This window comes from Canis lupus, chromosome 1 (assembly GCF_003254725.2).
Source record: "Canis lupus dingo isolate Sandy chromosome 1, ASM325472v2, whole genome shotgun sequence".
In the NCBI taxonomy this organism is placed as follows: Eukaryota; Metazoa; Chordata; class Mammalia; order Carnivora; family Canidae; genus Canis; species Canis lupus.
Genome location: NC_064243.1, coordinates 44,338,856 through 44,361,040, shown reverse-complemented (window position 1 = coordinate 44,361,040; position 22,185 = coordinate 44,338,856). Strand labels below are relative to the sequence as shown.

Genomic DNA, 22,185 nt, shown 5'->3' with positions numbered 1-22,185 from the left:
TCAGCTCGTTTTGCAAATACGACTATTATATACAGCAAGAAATAATGCTAAAAGCTACCAATTTATTATGATTCACTTTAGCATGAAGTTGATGTATCATTGCAGTAGCATTACTAAAAGAAGTGAGTTGAATCTTGCAGGGTAACCATTACCACACCAGCTCTGGCCTGCCAAGCACCTCATACTCAGTAACAGGGGGGTAGCCTTTCCCCTGGCATGCGGGCAATTGCTTTCCATTAGTGCAGGGATGGCATGGGAGCTGCTCTTCAATCCCTGGGTGCTTGCTGTGAGTGACAGCCCGGTGGCCCCTGACTGCCACCCAAGACCTAAGTAGGAAAACAGAAAAGTTTTTCATTTCAGATGAGAGTGGGAGAAGGCTGAGAATGAGATGATTAGCTCCATTTCCCCTTGCCCCAGAAGTGAAGACCATTTCCTCCCCAACTCCTCTGGCTTTGCCCACACGCCATCATTCTGTGTTGGGCACCTTCAAATGCCTTGGCCCTTTTGTTGCCAATGACGTCTTCAAGGCAAGATTCATGGGACTTTGTGGCCCAGCCCATCCCAGAGTCAAGAGAACTTGGCCCATATCGAGTTAAAATGAGACAGAACGTAAAGACTGCTAACTCTGGGAAACGAACTAGGAGTGGTAGAAGGGGAGGAGGGCGGGGGGGTGGGAGTGAATGGGTGACGGGCACTGGGTGTTATTCTGTATGTTAGTAAATTGAACACCAATAAAAAAAATAAAAAATAAAAAATAAAAATAAAAAAATAAATAAAAAATAAAAAAATAAAAAAATAAAAAAATAAAAAATAAAAAAAAAAGAAAGATAATTGCTCTTAGACCCTCACCTTGATGATCCAACAGGGAAAGCTTAGTTTGAAAATGAGTAAAAGGATGAAAATATACACATGGAGGGCCAGTTTTCCACTGCAGGTTAGAATGGATGAAGTGGAGAGTGAAGTGAGTAGCCCAAACTCTTGGTGAGCTTGCTGTCTCTGGAGAAGGAAATAACATCGGGCTGGTGTGCAGGGCATTAAAACAAACAAACACCAACTGGGTTACATTGTCACAGTGTCACCTAAAATACGAAATGAAATAATTTTGCCTTGAGATATTTAAAACGAAGAAAGCCTGGGGATCCCTGGGTGGCGCAGTGGTTTAGCGCCTGCCTTTGGCCCAGGACGCGATCCTGGAGACCCGGGGTCGAGTCCCACGTCGGGCTCCTGGTGCATGGAGCCTGCTTCTCCCTCTGCCTGTGTCTCTGCCTCTCTCTCTCTCTCTGTGTGTGACTATCATAAATAAATAAATATTAAAAAAAAGATTTAAAATGAAGAAAGCTTAATCGCAGAGCGATTCTGATGCAAAGCGCTGAAAATGAACAGAACATGCAGATCCTACTTTTTTTTTTTTTTTTTTTTTGGTGTATTGTTGCTCACACGGAGACAGACTGTTCTGCTACCAAATAGGACCTGGGCCTCACCCAAGCCAAAGGGCTCTCCGGGATGCACGTACGACCTACAACCCGCCCCTTGAAAAGGAAAGCAGGGCCCGGGACACTCCGGCTGAGCGCGCAGGGCTTGGAGAGGGAAAGTAACCCGAGTCGGCCTTTTCGGGCGGACCCACCCCCTCCCACGAGTCTCCCCGGGTCCTCCGCCCCGCCCCTCTCTTATTCCGCGAGCAGCGACCCGAGCTGAAACTTTGTAACCCGAGCGCGCTCGCCGGCGCTCCTCCCTGCCCAAGTCCAGCCCCGGAGGGAGGCGCGGGAGGTGGGACCCGCGGCCGGGCCGGCTCGGGGACGCCGGCGCACGCGGCGCGGAGACCCGGGGGAGCGCGGCGCGGAGAGCGGGAGAGCGGGAGAGCGGGAGAGCGGGAGAGCCGGAGGGGGGCGCAGCGCACGGCCCGAGGGCCCGAGCTAGAGGTGCCGGCCGTCGGCGCGGGCGGGCGGGCGGGCGGCGGGGAGCGGCCGGGCCCCAAGGGCCCCCTGCGGAGCCGAGGCCCGGGGGGCCTGGGGTCACGGCCTCGCGTCCCCGCAGCTGCCGTCGCCCAGGAGCCGCAGCTGTGCCGGGGCTCCGGCGGCGGGGGGAGGAGGAGGAGCCGCAGCTGGACGGTGGCAGCTGGAGGAGGAGCCGCGCGGCCGCCCCGAGGGCCGTCCCGAGGGCCGTCCCGGCGGAGCGGCGCGGGGCTGGCGGGCTGACCGCGGTCATGCAGCCTTGACGGGGCGCTCCGGCGCACGGGGACCAGCCGCACCGCGCGCCCTCCCGGGAAGGGGCCGCGGGCCCTGGGAGCAAGACTTGCCGCCGACCTAGCCCAGCGGGGAGCACAGCCACCTACCATGGAACCGGTGACCAAGTGGAGCCCCAAGCAGGTGGTGGAGTGGACTAGAGGTGAGCGGGGGTGGGGGCCCGGGTGTCCCGCGCAGGGATGGGGCGCGGGGCGCGGGGCGCGGGGTGCGCTGCGGCTCCTTCAGGCGAGACGCGTCCGGAGCGCTGCGCGGTGACAATGCAAACTTCGGAGCGGCCCGTGCACCCTCGCTCTGGTGCCTGCTTTTGGGGGTGCGGGTTAAGGCGGGCCGAGGGGAGCCCCAGCGTCCAGCGGTGGAGCGGAGAGCGAGGTTGGGGGCGCCGAGCTCGGGACCTGCCGGGGGGCGCCCCCCCTGCCCCCCCCCCCCCCCCGCCCGGGTGCGGTGCCCGGCTCCTAGGCTGCCCGTCCCGGGGCGGAGAGGCACAAGGCGCCTTTGTGTGGGTGACTCCCCGCGGACCTCGTAAATGCCGCCGGCCCGGAGTAGTTCGCCGGCGGGACGCGGCGGTTGGACAGGTAAAGGGAGGGAGACCCGGGCGAGCCGCCGAGCCTCTGTTTTTGTTGGAGAAGCGACAGGGCAGCGGGACAGCCAGCATCGCGGCGTTCACGCCGGCGACAAGCCTTGAGCCAGACTCCCTGGATTGGGGACTTGCTGGGGAAGGTGCCAGGACCCACCCCCGCCCCCGCCCCCGCCCCCGGCCGTGGCGCTGCGTTTTTAGGCCACAGTTAGACCCTGGCAAGAAGAGATCTGTTTAGAATAACTGTCCTGAGTTGTATTTGGGATGAGGAAAAGCAGTGGGGTTGGGGTGTGATGGGTGATGGAGCAGGGGTAGAAGCTGTACTCAGAGTGCCCCGGCTTACTTTTTAGGGCCACCCAAGATTTCCAGGCAAGAGTGATAGAGCTTCTTCAAACCTCTTTGTACTCTTCCAAAGAAAGGAAGCCCACAAAAACCACCTCTGTTTTCATGGGTCCTCCCCTCCCCTCCCCCCCCGCCCCCCAGCTTATCATCTCTTGGTTTCAAGTCACTATTTTTTTTCTTTCTTCTATCTGCTCTTCCAGGTGAGGAATGGTGTCCTTTCTCAGTAATAATAACTAGAATTGTATAGCGCTTTACAGTTTGCTAAGAACTCTCTCTCTGTTATTGCCTTTGGTCATCACAGTAAACCTGTGAGGTAGGTAATACTGGTAAGATCAGGTCATCTTTCCAACTGTCTCCTCACCCGTGGCTGGGGCGTAATGGAAACTGATCATCTCTGCATCTCATTTCTCATGCCTGCATAGTACACAGAGACCACGTGGAATGGGATGTTCTAGATAGATGGGCCATATGGCATGTGTCAGTGGGGAATGCCTAATCATTTCCTGCTGTACCGGGAACAGAGAAGAGCTTTGTCCAAGGACCAGAATTTCCTGGGCTCTTACTTAAAATGAGGATGAACGCAGCACAAGCTTATACACTGGTGACTAGGTTTGCCTAGGTAAAGAGTAAATAGCATTGCCAGTGCTTGGCACAAAACGTTGACTTAAAAGCTGTGAGTCCTCAGACCCTATTTTGAAATGGGGTATGTTCTCCTGTTCAAGACAGCACCAGACCCCCCCAACTGGTGACTTGCTGAGACTGAGTTGGTTTTACCCATGTGTCCATCATAGAAGCAACTTGAGAAACGGCTGATTTTCAGCAGGTTTGGACCTCCAACAGCTGTTCTGAAGCAACAGGGTAGCTCCTAGCCACATGTGACTCTTAAGCCCTCAAAGTGGGCTGGTTAGAATTGTAGTGTGTTTTAAGTGTAAAATACACCCATGTGAAGACTTAGTGCAAAAAAAAAAAAAGTAAATTACCAAATTTTTCATATTTACTATGTGTGGAAGTGACTATTTTGGGTATGTTGGGTTAAATAAGATTTATGATTAAAATTGGGATCCCTGGGTGGCGCAGCGGTTTGGCGCCTGCCTTTGGCCCAGGGCGCGATCCTGGAGACCCGGGATCGAATCCCACGTCGGGCTCCCGGTGCATGGAGCCTGCTTCTCCCTCTGCCTGTGTCTCTGCCTCATTCTCTCTCTCTCTCTCTGTGACTATCACAAATAAATAAAAATTAAAAAAATTAAATTAAAATTAACTTCACCTACTTATTTTTATCTTCTTAATTGTGGCTCCTAAAAAATGGAAAATTAGACATGTGCCTCACATTTGTGCCCTGCAGTGTATTTCTGTTGGAGCATACTGCTCCAGAGTAAAGAAGGGGTTACAGTTTATCAGTCTTTGGCTTTCCTACGCCCCTGCCAGCCTACTTGATAATGTACAACTAGAAAAATGGTAACAGGCACACAGGAAGGTTTTGGAGTGAGATCTTCACACCCTCAAGATTCATGTCTTATTTTTTTTTTTTTTTGGAGAAGTGTAAATTCACATCCTGTTATGTTTACTTAGTATCTAAAAGGAAGAGCAGATTCAAAGGTTTTTGGTATCCAATTGCCTTGACGTTATGACCTGAGATTTCTTTCATCCAGGGAAAGTTTCCTACTGACGTGAAAGAGTAGTTATGAGTGGTTTGATATCTTGGTATCAGGAGCACTGGACACTGATTAGGTTACATACCTGTGGTTAGCATGTGGCAACTTGATACAGAATGCTTGCACCCTTTTGGACCTTAAGTACAGCCTCATAGAATGACCTGGATACTTTCTGTGTTAGAACCTAGAAAAGATAACAAGAGCGAGTGTGGCAGACTCTTAAACAAGAGGCTGCATTCTTCCAAATTGCACGACACATTGCATAAATATTTCTCATAGTAATGATGCGAAAGTATTGACTTTTCAATCAACTATTGACTTAATGCAAACTTGTTTGCTTATACAACTATTTTTAGTTGTCTTTGCTAACCTCTCTATCCAACACCCACTTTATAAATACATCCTCCTGATAAGCAGTTCTTCGTGTAGACTTTGCCACTCTTGGTGTTGCAGGAGTATGGTATGGTAATTGTGAGCATCGTAGAAACCGTTGGATTTAAAGCTGTCGAAACCTGACCATACCTTACAGCTTGCCCTCCCTCGTGAATGAGGTTATGAGGCAGGTGCATGCATTAGGAAAAAGAATTTATGTCTATGGAAGAAACTAATTCATGTGGATTTTATTATTATTATTATTATAAATTTCATTTGTATGAATGTTTAGCTATACTGTCTGTCACCAATTTCATCATAATTTTAGTAGGTCTTCCATAAATCTTTGCAGCATATCAGGCTCAGTTCTTTGGAATGTACAAGTATTCACTTGTTTAACATATGTAACCACGTTTTGAGGTAGGAACAGATTTTTCCATTTTGTAGTTCCATTCTGAGCACAGAAAGGTTTAGTACCTTGATCTGTGTCACACAGGGGGAAGTGACAGCAGCATGTGAGCCTGGGTGCTTTGGCTTTACTCCCATCTTCTCAGGAGGTTCTTACTCTTAGAGGACTCTCAGAATCTTCACCACATTGAGGAGCAGACCTTCAGATTCCCACGATGTGAGTTATTAATACCATGTTAGTGGAGGAGAGGTACTTGGTACATGTGTGTCTTATCCTACCTACTTAGTGTATGTCAGGGAGATTATTTGTAAATCAGATGAGTTCACAGGTCATGGCACTCTGCCTTTAAATAATTCCAAAGGTTTTTGCAGAGCAAATGATCTTTAACAATGTATATCAGGTGAGGATAGTGTCTGGCGCCCATAACTGAAAATCCAATTTACAGGAGTTTAGCCAAATGGGAGTGTTGGTTTTCTCTTGTAAAAGGAGGTCTGGAGATGGGGAATTCAGAGGTAGATGGGGGCTCCATGATGTGGTCAGGGGCCCAGGCTCCTGCCATCCTCTTCAGGCATTCTTAGCATGTGGTGTAGCAAGTAGCATTCATCTTCATACTTAAGGCCTCAGCGCAAGATGGCTGTTCCACCTCCAGGCTCACGTCTTTATTCCAGGCAGGAGAAGGGAGACCCAGAGAAGGCAAAAGACTGGTGGTCACCAAGTCTCCTCCTGGGAGCTCCATCAAGTGAGTTGGCTTACATCTCAGTTGCCAGACTGTCACGTAGCCTCATGCTGCAAGGGAGGCTAGTTACTATAGTTTTGTTTTTTTAACTGGGTATATGATAGCCCTGAAAAATAATTGGAGTTTGTTTAGTGAGAAAGAAGAGGGAGTGGGGAATAGATATTGGGAAGCAGCCAGCAGTGTCTGACACACAGTAATTTATATGTATTGATCTTTATAGGTTCTCAAAGTAGGATACATGTCATAATTTCCCAGTTAACATCAAGCCTGAGGTTCAGCCCTGTTTTAGAAAAGGCGCTGCTTTCATTCCTATTAAGCTTTCTCAGGTCAAAACTGTAAGTCATATGAAATCTTTGTCTGTAAGCTTGTTTTAAATATTAGAAATTGCAATAGAAAATGCAGCTACCCAAGTTGTGTTTCTGTTTTCAGACCACTGGGAAGTGTCTTTGACAAGGAGGAAGGACCACTGATTTGGGCTAGAAGTGCCGTTGGTCCTTGCTGGGCCTGGAATAGGCTGGTTCTCAGTAAGTGTGTTGTTGAGGAGCACATCATAAGACCCAGCCTTAGTGGCAGAAGAGAAGTCTCTCTGGCTAGCTTCTGGCTCCTAGCATGGTACCATTTCTCCATCACCAGGCAGGAGTAGAAGGGTTTCTTGTGGGATTCAGGGCATCTGCCCATTCTCTGCGGTCCGACCTCAGGGACTGCTCTTCCTGTAACGTCTGTTAGTATGTGGCAAGTTGGCAGTCTTACAGCGCCTCACTGTTTGGTTCTGGAGGGGCTAGAATTTCAATGTTATCTATACAGATCTGGTACATAGTAGGTCAACTCCAGTATTAGGCCCCTGGGCCCCCTCCTGCTGCCAATCCATACAGAGGCCAGTTCTTCCCATAATCCTGATTCCGACTAGGATGTATTTTTCCCGTTAGCCTTGTGGTCAGTGAAAAAAGGAGGTCCTTTTCTTTTGACAGTTGTAGGTCTCCTTCGTAGGCTGGAAACTCTTCTCTTGATTCTACTCTCCTCCTGGTTCTAGTCTATTTCCTGGGTTCTAGCCATAGAGTTGTCATAGTCATAGTAATAGAAAAACGTTTACAGAAGCATTTATGATGTGTCAGACATGGTGCTAAGTGCTTTATCTTGACTCCTACAATTCTCAGAAAACCCAATGAGGTGTGCAAACCATTATTAACCCATATTAAAGCTGAAGAAACTGAAGCGGAGAGAGAGGGAGAGAGAGGGAAAGGGAGAGGGAGAGAGAGAAAGAACATGCTCAGGGTCCCATATTTAAAAGTGGTGGTGCTCGTAAACACCTTCCTGTCCCCCGTGACTCCATCGCATCATGGCCTGCACATGGACAGTGGAGCTCCGTGGTGAGTGTGGGCCCGGGAATCACATTCGGGAGCTCTATCCCAGTTCTATCCCTGAGTTTGTGGTCTTACGTAAGTTCTCAATAAATTACTACTCCTGTTTTTATTGCTTCCTTTTATTCTGTAGCCCCAGGTCACAGATTTTCCTCTCGGAGCCATCGGGTGTGTCATAAGGTCAACTTCTTATCAGGGTACCAGTCAGTCCCGAAGACATTTCCCTGCTATTTGACAACCACTCAGAGGATCCAGGGCAGGACTTGCAGGGGATCGGGAAGATTCTTGGCTAGCTGAGTGAAAGACATCAATTGCAAATATCATGAACCTTCTTTGGGTCGATAAATCCAAACCATATTATCTCAACCTTTTTTTTTTTTTTAAATAGTAACTGGACTTCCAGTGGACACAACGTTAGGGCTGGCTCATGCTGTCAAATGTCGACTGCTGTCTGGCACCTGGTCCATGGCCAGCAGTCCATATTACCTGGGAGCTTATTAGAGATGCAGAAGCTCAGGCCTGCTGAACCAGAATCTGCATTTTCTGATGATCGCCGGGTGATTCGTGTGCTCAGTACAGTTTGAGGAGCTCTAGCACATGACTGCAAACACATTTTTATACTCTGCTGGTAGGTTCTGCTATCTGATCTGACACAGTCTCAGTCTGTTTTATTTAAGTCCTTAAATGTTGGCACTTCATTTGAGGATGCTTGACTTGGCCACTAATTAAAGCAAAAAGGCAATCTTAGGGTGTGTGCTTGTATTTATAAGCACCACCTAGCAACAGCATCAGGTAATTCTCTGCAAACTAAATGAGACATTTCCCCTGAGATTTTGTAGGTATGTTTTGGGACTCGAAGAGCTCTCTTGACAACCTTTCTGTTTCTGTTTTTGTTTCTTACAAGTAGTAAGAAGGGAGCTGTGGGATGGCCAGTGGGCATCATGGTTGGAATTTGTTATCAGGATTGTCAAGTGGACGTTGGAGGATGAGGCGGGCTTTTTGTGACCACCCAGAGTTTACCACAATTAGCAGATTTTGTGAGCTTTCACAGTTGGTGAAAATGACACAGAATGTTATTTTGGGAACATCAGAGCAGTTCTCAAAATTTAAAAGTGTGTGCTGTGCCGAGGCCAGGTGTCTCCGTTCGGTCTCCATAGAGGTTAGGAGTGACCTCTTCATGCTCGAGTCCCACCTGGAAGCTGCCGTGTCTGTGTTCAGAGCATTGCATGGAGCTGGGCGTCTCTCTTCTGTGTCCCACGCTTCTGTGTCGCTGCCACCAGCTCTGACCGTTCCTAGCCTATTGGGTTCTTGCTCTGGGACATTTCGTGTTCTCACCTTGATTTCCCATTTTACTCTCATTTCGTGGTATTCCTAGAGTTTTCACCCCAGGCTTAGCCATCATTTAAGCTTCTAACAAATAAGACAAGTTTTATTTACATGAGCTCTGCAGAGCTCTTCCATGTATGTATGTTCTTTCTTGAGTCTTTTCATAAGCCTGAGAAATGTGCAGTGAAGCCACATCTCTGTTACAGATGAGGAGATTTTGGCTTCTGGATGTTAAATGAGTTGTCCAAGGGCAAAGGCCAGGCAGGCACTGGGACCAGACTCCACACACTTCTGTTCCCTTGTTCTGTCCAGTCCAGACCTGGTTCCTCCTCTGGCCAAGGTGGGTGTATTTTGTCTTCTCCTAATTGACACATGTGGGAGGGGGCAGCTGCAAAGAACTGACTTTTGTGTTTCCTGATTATCCATTTAGTATTTATACTCATGGGGCATAGGCCTTTCCTTTCTTTTTTCTTTCTTTTTTCAATTACACAGCCTCAGGAGGACCCTACGTATTTTGAACCTGACCTTTAGCATTCGAGACACTTACTGCTAGTTACTTATTTTATTGTGGTTTGTTCATTGTGTTGCTTTGTTTCAGAATACGCCTCAGGAATGGAATACATCATTTCTTTTTTTTGACACTCCTAATCTTTATTTTGAGTGTCATGTTGTAGTTTTTTTTTGTCTGCGATGCAATTAGCGTTTCTATTTGGTACAATCATACACAGAGACATACACACACACACATACGTAGACCCACAGCCAGTGCTAAGGCCCTGAGGTGCAAATGAATTTGGAGTGTTTGAGCAAAGGAAGTGTGGTGGAGTCTTGAAGAGCAAGGATGGTGATGGTGAGGGGAAGGGGTGGGTAGAGATGGGGTGAGAGATATACAGAGGTAAAATCCTATGGGGTTTTACAGATCTTGGTCTAGTGTTTGCAGTTTTTTTCTAGTTGATGTGGAAAATAGGGGAGTGACAAATTTGATTTGGATTCTGGGGCAGAAGTGAATTTAGGGGGTCCAGCTGGAATGCATTACACTGTTTTGGACATGATGGCATTTTGGATTAAGCTTTGGTGGCTCCAGCATTTGAGAAGCCAAGTTCTAGATAGAGTCAGTTCATTGATAAATCATTTTGAAATTATGTTTGAAATTGTGATATATGTATACTTGTGGTTTTTTTTTTTTTTCCTTACTAGGGTTAGGAGAGCTCCCACCCTCCCCTCATCCTGATTACTCTCTTGTCGTTTAAATAGAGAGTGCAATCTGTCTTTTTGCATTCACATGCTTTGTTCCCTGTATTGTTCTTTCCTGGCACATTTTGCTGGGAGCTACAGTTTCTAAGGCTGTTTATTCATCTATGAATAGGGGTTTTGTGAAAGTGGACATAGCCTAGTTTGTTTTCTTTGACATCAAATGGCTGATTGAACAGTTTTTAACCTGGGATCAGAAGGGCAAATGCAGTTGTGTTTATTAGAGCAAAACAGTTCCTTAGAATGAAGATCAGTAGGTTGTAAAAGCTAGAAAGCTTTCTGTAGGAAAACTTAAGAAATGTTTGAGTCAAAGGAACTCATAGATAAATCTGATTTAAAATATTTTTGCTTCATTGAGAAACTATCCCACTTTTGCCTTAGAAAAGAGAGCCACCATGCTTTTGGTTGAATAGATGGTGAATTGAGAAATTTTTAACAGGTTGGAGTTGAACACGTTTTTAAACAGTTAATGCGTTACTTATCAACAAGGTAGAGTGGGAGGGAAATGAAGGTAGGTAGGCTTATAGGAGAGTACCCTGGAAGCTTACTACATGCATCTCCCTTTACCCCCAAGAAGAAAGAAAATCTGTCAGCCCTTTTAGAGGAGAAACCCCTACGTGTTATCTATCAGAAAAGGCAGTGATTATGATAATCTGAATCATGCTTTCCTGAGGAAAACCTTTTAGTGAAAGGAAACATTCTATTTCCTATTTTCAGAGATTTGAAGCCAAGGGGAAATTCATTGCTTTTGGATTTAGGTGTGTGTGTGTGTGTGTGTGTGTATTTCCAACTTTAAACTGTGTTAATTGAATAGTCTTTTCATGTTCTCAGAGTAATTTTATATTACAATGTTTTAAAGGTAGTCAAGTCAAACTACCTGGAATATGATCTTTGAGACAAGAAAACTAGCTTCCTATGTAGAGTGGACCAGACTTCATATAATACTTTTTGAAGATGTGAGCATCTTCTTAACATGGGTTCCAGGTGGAGTCTTACATGAACCATGCATAGATAACATGGCTTGAGTAGTATGAGTAGTGACTATCTACGCTAAAGTCAAAATTGTTAGTAATGATATTGAAAAAACCACAAATACTCTCTGTTAGAAATATGCCTAGAGACATGTAGTATGAAGTGGTTTGGTTATAAATACCCCTGGGCCAAGTTGGAGAATCTTACATAATGCTGATCTGTGAAGAAAGACCCATTTTGGATGTGAGGAGAGTCTTCATTCTTATCTGGTGCCTTCTAATCAGTACACTCAGTAAGCACCTATAAGTATATGAATATTGAACCTGACTCCTGACATTTTTAAGCTGAGATTTTCTTGAGACCCTTTCTCAGCCCCATACATGTGGCACCACACCTCCCCCCCCAACATCTTATTATTGTTATTCTTGAACTTACTTTCTCAGCATCCACATCAGCTGGGAACTTACACATGTACATTCTTGGGCCTCACCGCAGACTCAGAGTCAGACACTCTGGGGTTGGGTCCCAGGAAGCTGCATTGTATCAAGTTCCTCAGGGGATTCTGGTGTTGACTAAAATTTGAGGACCATTGATCCATACCACTCATGTAGAACATATAAAAATAAATGATTTAAGGCGTAATTCTTATCTACAGTTGGTTTTCCATTAATACATAATGGGCAGTTGGGAAGGAGAGCTTTTCCAGTAGGGATGGTTGTTACGTATTTCAGTGGATGAGTTAATGTACCTCTGTCTGTGAGTGTCCTTTCACGGAGTGGGCAGGGAAGGGTCACAGCTGTTATCCGTGTGGGCTCCTAGCCAGCTGCTCCGCCCCAGACCCAGGGGATTCTTTTGTTGTGTACCTCAGAGTGCTGGGCCCCAGGAAAACACAGAAGGAGAGGAATGTTTCATGGTCTGAAGGGACCTGTTTAGGTTTTGGGTGGAATTTTCAGACCTTGCTCTAATAGAAGAGCAGAATGTAACACCCCCTCCTTCTTTCCATTTTGAGAGAGAGGGTGGATAGTTGTTCTCTCTCACTTAGCACTCAAGTTTTGGCTTTGAACTGGGCAGGCAGATGCAAAGAGAGGTGAGGGAAAGAAAAAGCAGAAAAGAGAATTCCTCAAAGCAGCAAATAGGTTGCAGCTCAAGGTGGAAGCTCTTTTGTCTCAGTACATGGACATTGAATCAGCACAGGTGGAGTTTGGCAGCACCCCCCCCCCCCCCGCCCCTTGTAGTTGTTCAAAGCCAAGACAGTGCAAAATATAAAAGGTATTACAGAAATGAGCACTGAAGACCAGGATTGGCCCTCAGACTTGGAACAGGAGTTGCAAACTCAGAGGCCTACAGTGGCCAGACAGGCAGTGTCAGAAATTGAAATGTAGGACTATGTGAGTCAGTAGGAAGTGGTAAAGAGTGTGGCAAACCCAAAGACATATTCATTGGCTCAGTTTCTGCTGACAGGACCTACAGTTTCCAGATCTTCTGATTTTTGTTGTTGTTTGCGCAGTGAGGCTAGAAATCTGGTTTTGGACATGACATTTTCCAGTTTGTAGAAAACTGTTTACAGTTTTTTTGGCATGGGACAAACAAAATACATCTGCAGGCCAGTTTGTAATTCCCTCTGTGGACAGCCATGGTCAAGTGTTAATGCCCGAGTGAGAAACATACCTGTAAGATGTGAATACAGTTGGCTTTCTAGTAATTCATCAGTTATTTAGAAAATCTGTTACCTATGATTTCACTTTGCTATTTAATTAGTTCCATTATTTCTGATGTTGGAATGCATAGTTCCATGCAGGTATTGTTAGGTCAAAAAGCCCAATGCTTTAATGGACGTAGCAGATCATTAGGTAGTTACCCATCAGTGTGAAAACAGGAATTTGGCTACTCTCGATTGAGTTTACTTTGCCATTGGCTGTGTGGTGTTGGCCCTTGACAGGAACTGTTTCTGTTTGTACAGAAAGATTTCATTCATACATAAATTCATCCCTTTGTACGGAAAGATTTTTAAAGTAGGGTATCTGTTCCGAATCTTTGTGCTAGTTTGTGGGGTCCTGTTTGATTTAGTAAGTTTAAACAGTTGATGTAAGGTCTTTTCAGGGTGAATTGGAAAACAAAACAAAACAAGAAGAAAAGCACTAGCATTAGTACATTAGTACTTAAACTGGGGGTAGTACTCACTCCAAAATGCAATCTACAAATTTCTCAACAATAATTATGGATTGTTTTAAACTTTTGGTTTGCTGTATAAGTAAAAAGTCCATGTATATGTATAATAATACATATGTAACATGCATATACAGAACACATACACACACGTATATACATACAAACATATATTCATTATAGATAATCTTCTGTTAAATGTTCATTAAGTTTTTATTTCAACCATTCATTTCCTTTTGAAAGTATAAAAGTCTGTCTATCTACTTATTTTCTTTTTCATACCAGTTATTCTGCTTCATACTAGGGACAAAAAGATGAGTCAGTTATAAATGAGGCCTGTTGTCAAGAAGCTCATGAGAGTAAGGAGGCAGCAGTTAGCAGGTGACATTGAGATTCTCTAGGTGCCAGGCCCTTGCCAGGACTTTTTCTTGTGAATTGATCTCGTTTAGTCCTCAAAATGCTTTTTTGACAGCAGCACTTTCATTGTCTTCATTTTAGAGTTAAGAAAACCAGTCCCTGACCTCTCTGAGGTTGCATAATAAGTAAATGGGGTTTGACTCAAGACACATTTGATTCCAGAACCTGACCTGTCACATAGCTGCTCTTTGACAGGTACTGACATAAGCTGGCTGGCAATAAGTTTTGAGGGCAAGGGAAAAACATTTCTATTATTAATGGTATGATTTGAATTAACCTACTTAAATTTAACCTGTAATTTTACCACCCAATAAAATAAATTCTGGAGAAAACTGTATCTGTTTCTTTTCTTTATTATTATTGTCTTTTTCTTCCTTTCTTTCTTTCTTTCTTTCTTTCTTTCTTTCTTTCTTTCTTTCTTTCTTTTTTTTTTTTTTCAGAAAGAAAGTGCACATGCAGGTGCATGGGAGTGGGAGTGGGAGGCGCAGAGAGAGAGAGAGAGAGAGAGAGAATCTTAAGCAGCCTCCACACTTAGCAGAGCCCAACCCAATGTGAGGCTTGATCTTATGACCCTGAGATCATGACCTGAGCCAAAATCAGAAGTTGATTCCGTAGCCAACTTAGCCATCCAGGTGTCTCTGTTTCATTTCTTTTTAAAAATATTTGATTGGGCTGTTGTAAATGGGGAAAGATGGATTTTCAAATATATTTGATAAGGATGATGTAACCTTTGGATAGTCACTTAATGATTTTAGGTTCTGGTTTTCTCGTAAGTTACAATTCTGAGATTGTGTGAATATTCATTAAAAAACAGACTGGAAGGAAATACAGTGCCAACACGAGTTATCTCTGGATGATAGAATTAAAGGTGGTTTTTATTCTCTTTTTGTACATGTGAAGAGAAATGATTTTTCTCTTGATTAGAGCAATGGCTACTCTCTGGTAGGCCTCTTGTCTTCAGGATGCTTAGGAATCAGAAAGACTTAAGGAGTGGTTAGATTTTAGTGGGCATAAGAGTCAGTAGTATGGACTAAATGGTTTGTGGTCCTAACTGCCAGAGTCTGCGAGTGTTCTAGGTGAGGGAGTCTAGAGCCACGTGTTTAGGAGGCAGCCCTGGATGTCTTTTGCAGCTGGTTCATGAACCACAGCTTGAGAACTGATCTTTAGGAACTTTGTTTTTAATTCACTGGGGAAATAATAGAGGGGTTTGAATGGAGGCGTGTTGCTGCTAAAATTGTGGGAAATGGGGAGAACTTTGAGGAAGAGTGATTAGGGATTAAGAGACTTGCTTTAGAGGGCACTTGGAGTTCTCAGTGATTGCTGAGGAGGCTTGAGTTACAACAGAAGCCTTGGGAACAAAAGCAGGGAAAAGAATGATGAGAGAGGTACCAACCAAGAGAGGACTGGGAGCTCCAGCAGGGTCTGATGAGTGAGTAGTAGAAGGGACTTTCATATCCAGGTTTTGTGGCTCAGTGACTTCTCATGGCAGCACCAGTAATCTGAGTTGAATTCTAGGGGCAGCTGTTCTGCAGGTTCAAGGATGAACACACCTTATAGATACCAACCTCTAAAGCTCTTCCAGTTTGTAGAAGATACATCTTGCATGGTATACCAACATCTTACATGATTCAAACCCTTAAGAAAACACAGTGCCCTCTCTTATTACAGCACTATGATTGTCTCATGTTTTAATGAGGTGTAAATATCATGCAGCTTGGCACATGAAATGTGTTAAAATAGAATAGTGTTAGCTGAAATGTAGGTCCTCATACTTGAGTGTGAAATGATGCAATATACATGAATATGACACCTAGAATTATTTCTGTATGGTGCATTAGAGGGTATGGGATGCAAAAGAAAATGGAGAAGATGACGGTCCTAGAGGGCAGCATGTAAATGGACATATAAAATCAGTGCTGATAAAATGCAGAATTCATCTTGGAGTTGTCCTTGAAGGTTTGTCCAGTGCTTAGTGAGAATAGCAGTTTTGGCTAACATGCTTGGTCTCAATTGCTGTGTGGGTGGGCGAGCTTGTTTCCTGGGATTAGTGCTTTCTCTGGGCTGCCAGAGCAAATGAATGAGTAGAAGGACCAACATGGAGAGCCAAGGGTATGTAGGGCTCTTCAAAGACCTCACACCAAAGGGCATGGGCGGCTGGTCCTCCTGCAATAGGTATGATATGGCCCATTTTCTTATTCATCATCAGCCCAACGAACCCTTAGATGTAGGTATAATTTCTTCTGTAATTTCCCTCAGGTAAAGTTAATAGATTCTTAATAGGATCAGCTATAAAGTCATAGATTATTTTTCTTACAGTGTCTTTCCCAGTATTCTGAATGGCTGACATTTCTATTAAAACTTGCTAATTTCCTATCTATGATTTTTGTATTAGTACTGACTCCATTTACCTGGTGTTCTGAAATGAAGCCACTTGTCTTTCACTTTTATTTTATTTTATTTATTTATTTATTTTTTCACATTAATTTTAGTTCTGGAAACAAAGTTTTTGGTGAAATACTGTGTCACTAGGCCACATCAGGAGAAATAGAACTCTAACTTTTTTTTTTTTAAGATTTTATTTTGGGGATCCCTGGGTGGCGCAGCGGTTTGGCGCCTGCCTTTGGCCCAGGGCGCGTTCCTGGAGACCCGGGATCAAATCCCACATCGGGCTCCCGGTGCATGGAGCCTGCTTCTCCCTCTGCCTGTGTCTCTGCCTCTCTCTCTCTCTCTCTGTGACTATCATAAACAAATAAAAAAAATAAAAAAAAAAAGATTTTATTTTATTTATTTATTCATGAGAGAGAGAGGGAGAGAGAGAGAGAGAGGCAGAGAAATAGGCAGAGGGAGAAGCAGGCTCCATTCCATGCAGGGAGCCCGATGCGGAACTTGATCCCAGGACCCCGGGATCACACCCTGGGCCAAAGGCAGGTGCTTAACCCCTGAGCTACCCAGGCGTCCCCAGAACTCTAACTCTTTGCATTTAACTAACTCTTAGTCTGTTAATTAGAGTGCCCTGTTAACTAGTACTTCCACAAACTCTGGTGAGGGTTCATAGTCACCATGTATTCATTCAACGAATATTTATTGTATGCCCACATCGTGCCAGGTAGTGTTCCAAGAGCTGAGGATACAACAGTGAATAAGATATGGTAGTTTCTGTCTTCTTGGAGCTGCTATTCTAGTGGAGGTAGACAGAATATAAGTAATATTTGCAACACATAGACATGGTATATATTGTGGGGAAGGGGTGCATAGGTGGAGGCAGGAAGGGAATGGGGATGCAATTTTAACTGTGGTGACTGGGGAAGGATTTCGGTGAGCAATGAGGCTAACAGGTGAAGAGGTGTTTGGGCAGAGGGAACAGCAGGTGCAATGCCCTGAGACAGGAGAGTGCCTGATGTGTTGGATAAGCAAGGTGCCTGGTGTGGCTGGAGCAGAGTGAATGAAGGGAAGAGCAGAGGAGGTGAGATCAGAGATTGAGATTGGAGACCAGATGAGCAGAGCCTTAGAGATCAGTATATGTTCATGGCTTTTATTTGGTGTTTGGGGACCTGCTGGAAGATTTGAGCCAAGGAGCGCTATCAGATTTGCATTTTAAGGTTACAGTGGTTGCTGCGTTGAGAAGACTGAAGTGAGCAAGAGTAGAATTAGGTAATAGAATGCTAGGACAGCAATCACATGAAAGATGACACTTGTACCCAGTGGTAGTTGTGGCGACCATGGGAAGTGGCCATGTTCCAGGTGTTTTGAAAGGCCAGTAGCATTTACTGGGAGATTGGATGTTGGTGTAAGAGGTTACCTATCAAGTGTTTGGTCTGGGGGGTTGGAAGGAGGAGATGGTTAAGGGAATAGTCAGATTTTAAAATTGCAATGGATATTAGTTCATCAAGTGAAGTAGGAGGTTGTATGTATGTGTCTCGATTAATGGGGCAGGTGGGGACTGGTTTGAGACTAGATGGGTCACCAAATAAGTGAGTGAAGACCAGTGAAGAGAAAAGGAAATGGGGGGAACCCAATCTTTAGAAGTCTGGAAGATGAGCAACCAGGAAGATTGCTGTGAAATTGCTGCCTATAGCAGATGGAACGTTAGAAGAAAGTGGTGCTGAGGGCCAGTGCAGAGAGCACTACCAGAAGGAAGGAGTGGTCAGCTGAGCCAAGTGTCACTGTCAGGTGGATAAGGCAAGGACACAACCGACCGGCATTTGAACTGTGTGGAGGACTGGACAAGTTAGTTTCAGTGGGTTGATGGCAGTAAAAGTCTGAGTAAATCCAAGAGCAAATGGGAGAAGAGGAATTGATGTCTTGAGGGACCACCATTCTTCCCGAATGAATACAACACTGGTTTATTCTCAGTATGACTTAGGTACTGAATGCATGATATTTTAATTCTTTAAAATCTGTACCCAAGTTTTGAAATAGATAACTGTTTGGTAAGTAACTATTTGATCAATTCATGTTACACCAGCTGGGTAACAGTACACTGTAGATGATGCAATCTCTTATTTTAATACTAACAAAGCCATTCATTTAGTGAGTGACTGTGTACTGTGGCTCCCATAGAGAAGAGTTATTCAGCAGAAATTCTCTTGACCCCATTTTTTCCTACATTTTTTTTGGAAAATGAAAATTTGGAAATTTGACTAAATAGCTCTCTACCTGAGTTATGTGTTATTGCATAGTTAACCCATTTAGGCAGAAAATACTTGTTGTGGGTAGATCTAAAACCTTGGGAGAATTCCTTGTTGCTGATGATTTGCCTCCATATATTGTAAGATTTATCTGAAATACTCAGAGTGCCATAAAATAATATGTAAGTAATGTTGGTTACAGCCTGTACATGGAGGCCATTTGTTAGGAAAATTAGTGCAAATAGGTAAACCAGTTAACTTTATATATAAGTCATCAAATATTTATCGAGTACCTGTCATATGTAATGTCCCTTCTAGGTGCAGTAAACAAGACAGGGTCCCTGGTGTCTTTGGCACCTTCTGTTGAGTAGAATACACAGACAAGTCCATAGGCATTTTAGCTACAGGCAGGGTGTTCTACGAGTGCAGAGGAGGAGTGTTTATCTCAGATTTGAATGGGTGATGCATGAATGGCTTCTTGGAGGAAGCCACTTTCAAATCAAGACCTGTAGTATGAGCAAGAGGTAACTTGGCTTAGATTAGTAGGAGAAAGAAAATATTTGGCAGAGAACTGAAAGGCAAGAGAGAGCCAGGCATTTAAGTACCAGCTACTGAAAGAACTTGATTGTGCTGCATCTATCAGGGGGTAGAGCGAAGAGAGATGAGGCTGGAGAGGTGGTGGTTGGCGAGCAGGGCAGATCACCAAGGCCTTGTTTGTGCCTATGAGCGGACGGAAACCAATCAAGGAATTTATATCTCTGAGTGGCTTTCCTTTTTGGAGGAAGTATGTGTGCCTGTGTACATACATGAACAAACATAGGTATATTCACAGCCATATAACTATACATATATATGTATATATATTTTAAGATTTTATTTATTTATTCATGAGAGACAGAGAGGCAGAGACATAGGCAGAGGAAGAAGCAGGCTCCCTGCAGGGAGCCCAATGTTGGACTCGATCCTGGGAGCTTGAGATCTCGCCCTGAGCTGAAGGCAGATGCTCAACTGCTGAGCTACCCAGATGCCCCTATGTATTTATATTTTTTAAGGCTACTATATGTTACTTGATTCAGGATTCTGTTAGGAAAGTGCTTACTTGATGGACTCTTATGGAACAAAGCATGATACTGGTTTTATGACCCAGAGTGAACTAGTCGCTCTACTGTAGAAGGAGCCCTCAAATCTCAAGAAGTTAAAGGCTCTGTGTGAAAATTTACTTGACTTCCTGGGTATTTATTTCCTTTGATCTGTGAAATGTGAAACTGATTAGACTTTTAGCACAAGGAAACAGAAAGATTCTTCATTAAAACAAGAAATGCTGAAACATTGACTTGAATTAGAAAAGTTGAAGTCTGGTGGTGGGAGAGAGAAAGAAGGTGGTGAGGAAGGGAGAGGATCAGAGCCTGTGGGGTGGGTGGGGTAGGCGAGAACAGAGAGGAAGTTAAGTGCCTGGGGGAGTGTGGCCTGCAGGTCACACCTTGGGCTGTGGGTGTTCTGTGTGTTATCACCTCCAATCTGCTGCCCATGGCTGATTAATGATTAATGATTGTTTCTAGCTCAGCATATAATGTAGTCTTTATATGTTCAGTCTTCACTCCAGTGGGGTGAGCCAAAGCATAGCATAGCATTTGAAGGAATTTATTATCCAGAAGGGGTCAGAAATACCAGCTAAAGTTTAGGAAAGCTCTTTCTCCCCAACCCCAGAAGGATGTTCAACCACTGAGATACACCATTCTCTTCCGCCCTTTCCACTTTTAGCTTGGTGTAGTTTATACCTAAATCTTGAAAATATATGTTCTGGACATTTCTGACCCAGGCCCAGATGAATCACACTTGCTATACCAGATCCAGAAGCCGCCACGTGGGTGTTCATCTCGAAGGTCCTGAACTCTGGAAGAACATACGGATTGTACTTAAAACTAATGGGGCTTGATTATGGTTGGATGAAAAAACCAAAGTAAGAACCCACCTCTGAAGGGTGTGGCTGCCCTTTCTCTTGCTTTGCATTGTTTCCCAGATTGTTGTGGGTGGCTGACATTGCCACATCATTCCCGGGGTTAAACATATACTCAGTTCTGGGAAAGCTTCCATCCTCAACAGTCCACAATTATAATTCAGTAGAATGTGGTTTTAAAAATAATTTAACAAGGTAAAATTTTAGTTCTTAATAGTTACCATTTAAAAAACCAGTCAGTTTTTGTTTTTGTTTTTGTTTTGTTTTGTTTTGTTTTGCTTCTGTTCCCCTCTCCTCCCCACAACGATTTCTGAGTATGTTTCTGGATCCCTGGAGGACATCCATATCTATTTAATTAATTTAAAATGCTTTTCTGTATATTTTAGTAACCCGGAGTTCTGTTTTGTAACTTTTTTGCATCAATGCCTTGTTTCCCATCCCAAGATTTGTTTTTTGGTTTCTCCTTCATCTTTTTTTTTTTTTTTAAAGCTCTAGAGTGCATATTACAAAAATCTTTTATTAAGGTAGAATACATATTGGTACCTTTTTCTTATTTCTGATTTTAAAATTCCAATTTTAAAATAAGCGAATGTAATGTTCCAGCTCTGCCACAGACATTCCATCTCCTAAAATCAGGTTCTAATGAATCAAAGAGAAAAGGAACATTTCTTTTTTTTTTTTTTAAGATTTATTTATTTATTCATGATAGACAGAGACATAGAGAGAGAGAAAGGCAGAGACACAGGCAGAGGGAGAAGCAGGCTCCATGCAGGGTGCCCGACATGGGACTTCATCCTGGGTCTCCAGAATGACGCCCTGGACTGAAGGTGGCACTAAGCCGCTGAGCCACCCGGGCTGCCCAAAAGAAACATTTCTTAAGACTAACTAATAACAAAAGGGAGAAAAAAAAAGTATAAATGCTTATAAACAACCTTAGGAATTCAGGGTGAAATCTAAGGATATAAGATAATCTATTTTATTAAATGCAATTGTGGTAGATTTCCTGGAAGTGATCAGTGAGGTGAAATTAGTCTTTTATAAAGGCTTGTCATCAGAAGATCTGAAAACAATTTTGTGGGGTAAGGTAGGTAATTATTATCCTTGGTGATCACGATATATTATTATAAAAACATTTTAAGACTATCTTTCTTATAAAAGCAGACTGCATACTGTAGATCTTAGTATTGTAATTGTTGGTTTTGTTTGCTTTTTACAGATCCAAAGTTATAATGAAAGTGACATACTGTTGCAATGAGCTGTGAGGAATAGAGTTACGCTTTTTTTTTGTTTTAATTTGCTTTGGTTTGGTTTGGTTTAATTCTCTGCAGTTAACATTCTTTTTCTCTTTTAAGAAGATCATTTTCATCTTAAGGCCAAATGGTAGGATTGACTTTTGCATTTGAGATGGTCAGGGATGGTGTCCATTTATCTTCTCAAGCTAGGGCCAGACAATAATTCTCTTTGGTAAATACTTGATAGGTAGGAAGGTAAAACTTGTTAGTCTCTCTAACAAAGTTGGGATTAACTTTTACAAATCCTGGCGCTCCATGGAATGTGTCTGCTTTGAGTCAAGGTAGGAGCACATGCCTGCCTTTAATTGCCTTGCAATAGAAGAGCAATTGTTCCACTCTTAAAGATTTTGCCTGGAGAGAAAATGTATTCATGTATCCATTCTTAGTCTCCCTTCCTTCCTCTCTCTCTTTCTCTCTCTCCCTCTCTCTATTTCTCTCTCTCTCTCTCTCTGTCTTATGGTTGTATAAATTTGTATGTATGTGTGTGTGT

At 43.9% G+C, this 22,185-nt stretch overlaps 1 protein-coding gene across 1 annotated transcript in view; it reads left to right on the top strand.

Annotated features, from left to right (window-relative positions):
* Positions 1-1,982: 1,982 nt before the first annotated feature.
* The window catches only part of CNKSR3 (CNKSR family member 3), an 86,622-nt gene continuing 66,419 nt past the window's right edge, over positions 1,983-22,185 (top strand). The window contains exon 1 of the mRNA XM_025422587.3: positions 1,983-2,385. Within this exon, the coding sequence (XP_025278372.1) occupies positions 2,334-2,385 (52 nt within the window). The 5' untranslated portion in view covers positions 1,983-2,333. The remainder of the gene's footprint in view (positions 2,386-22,185) is intronic.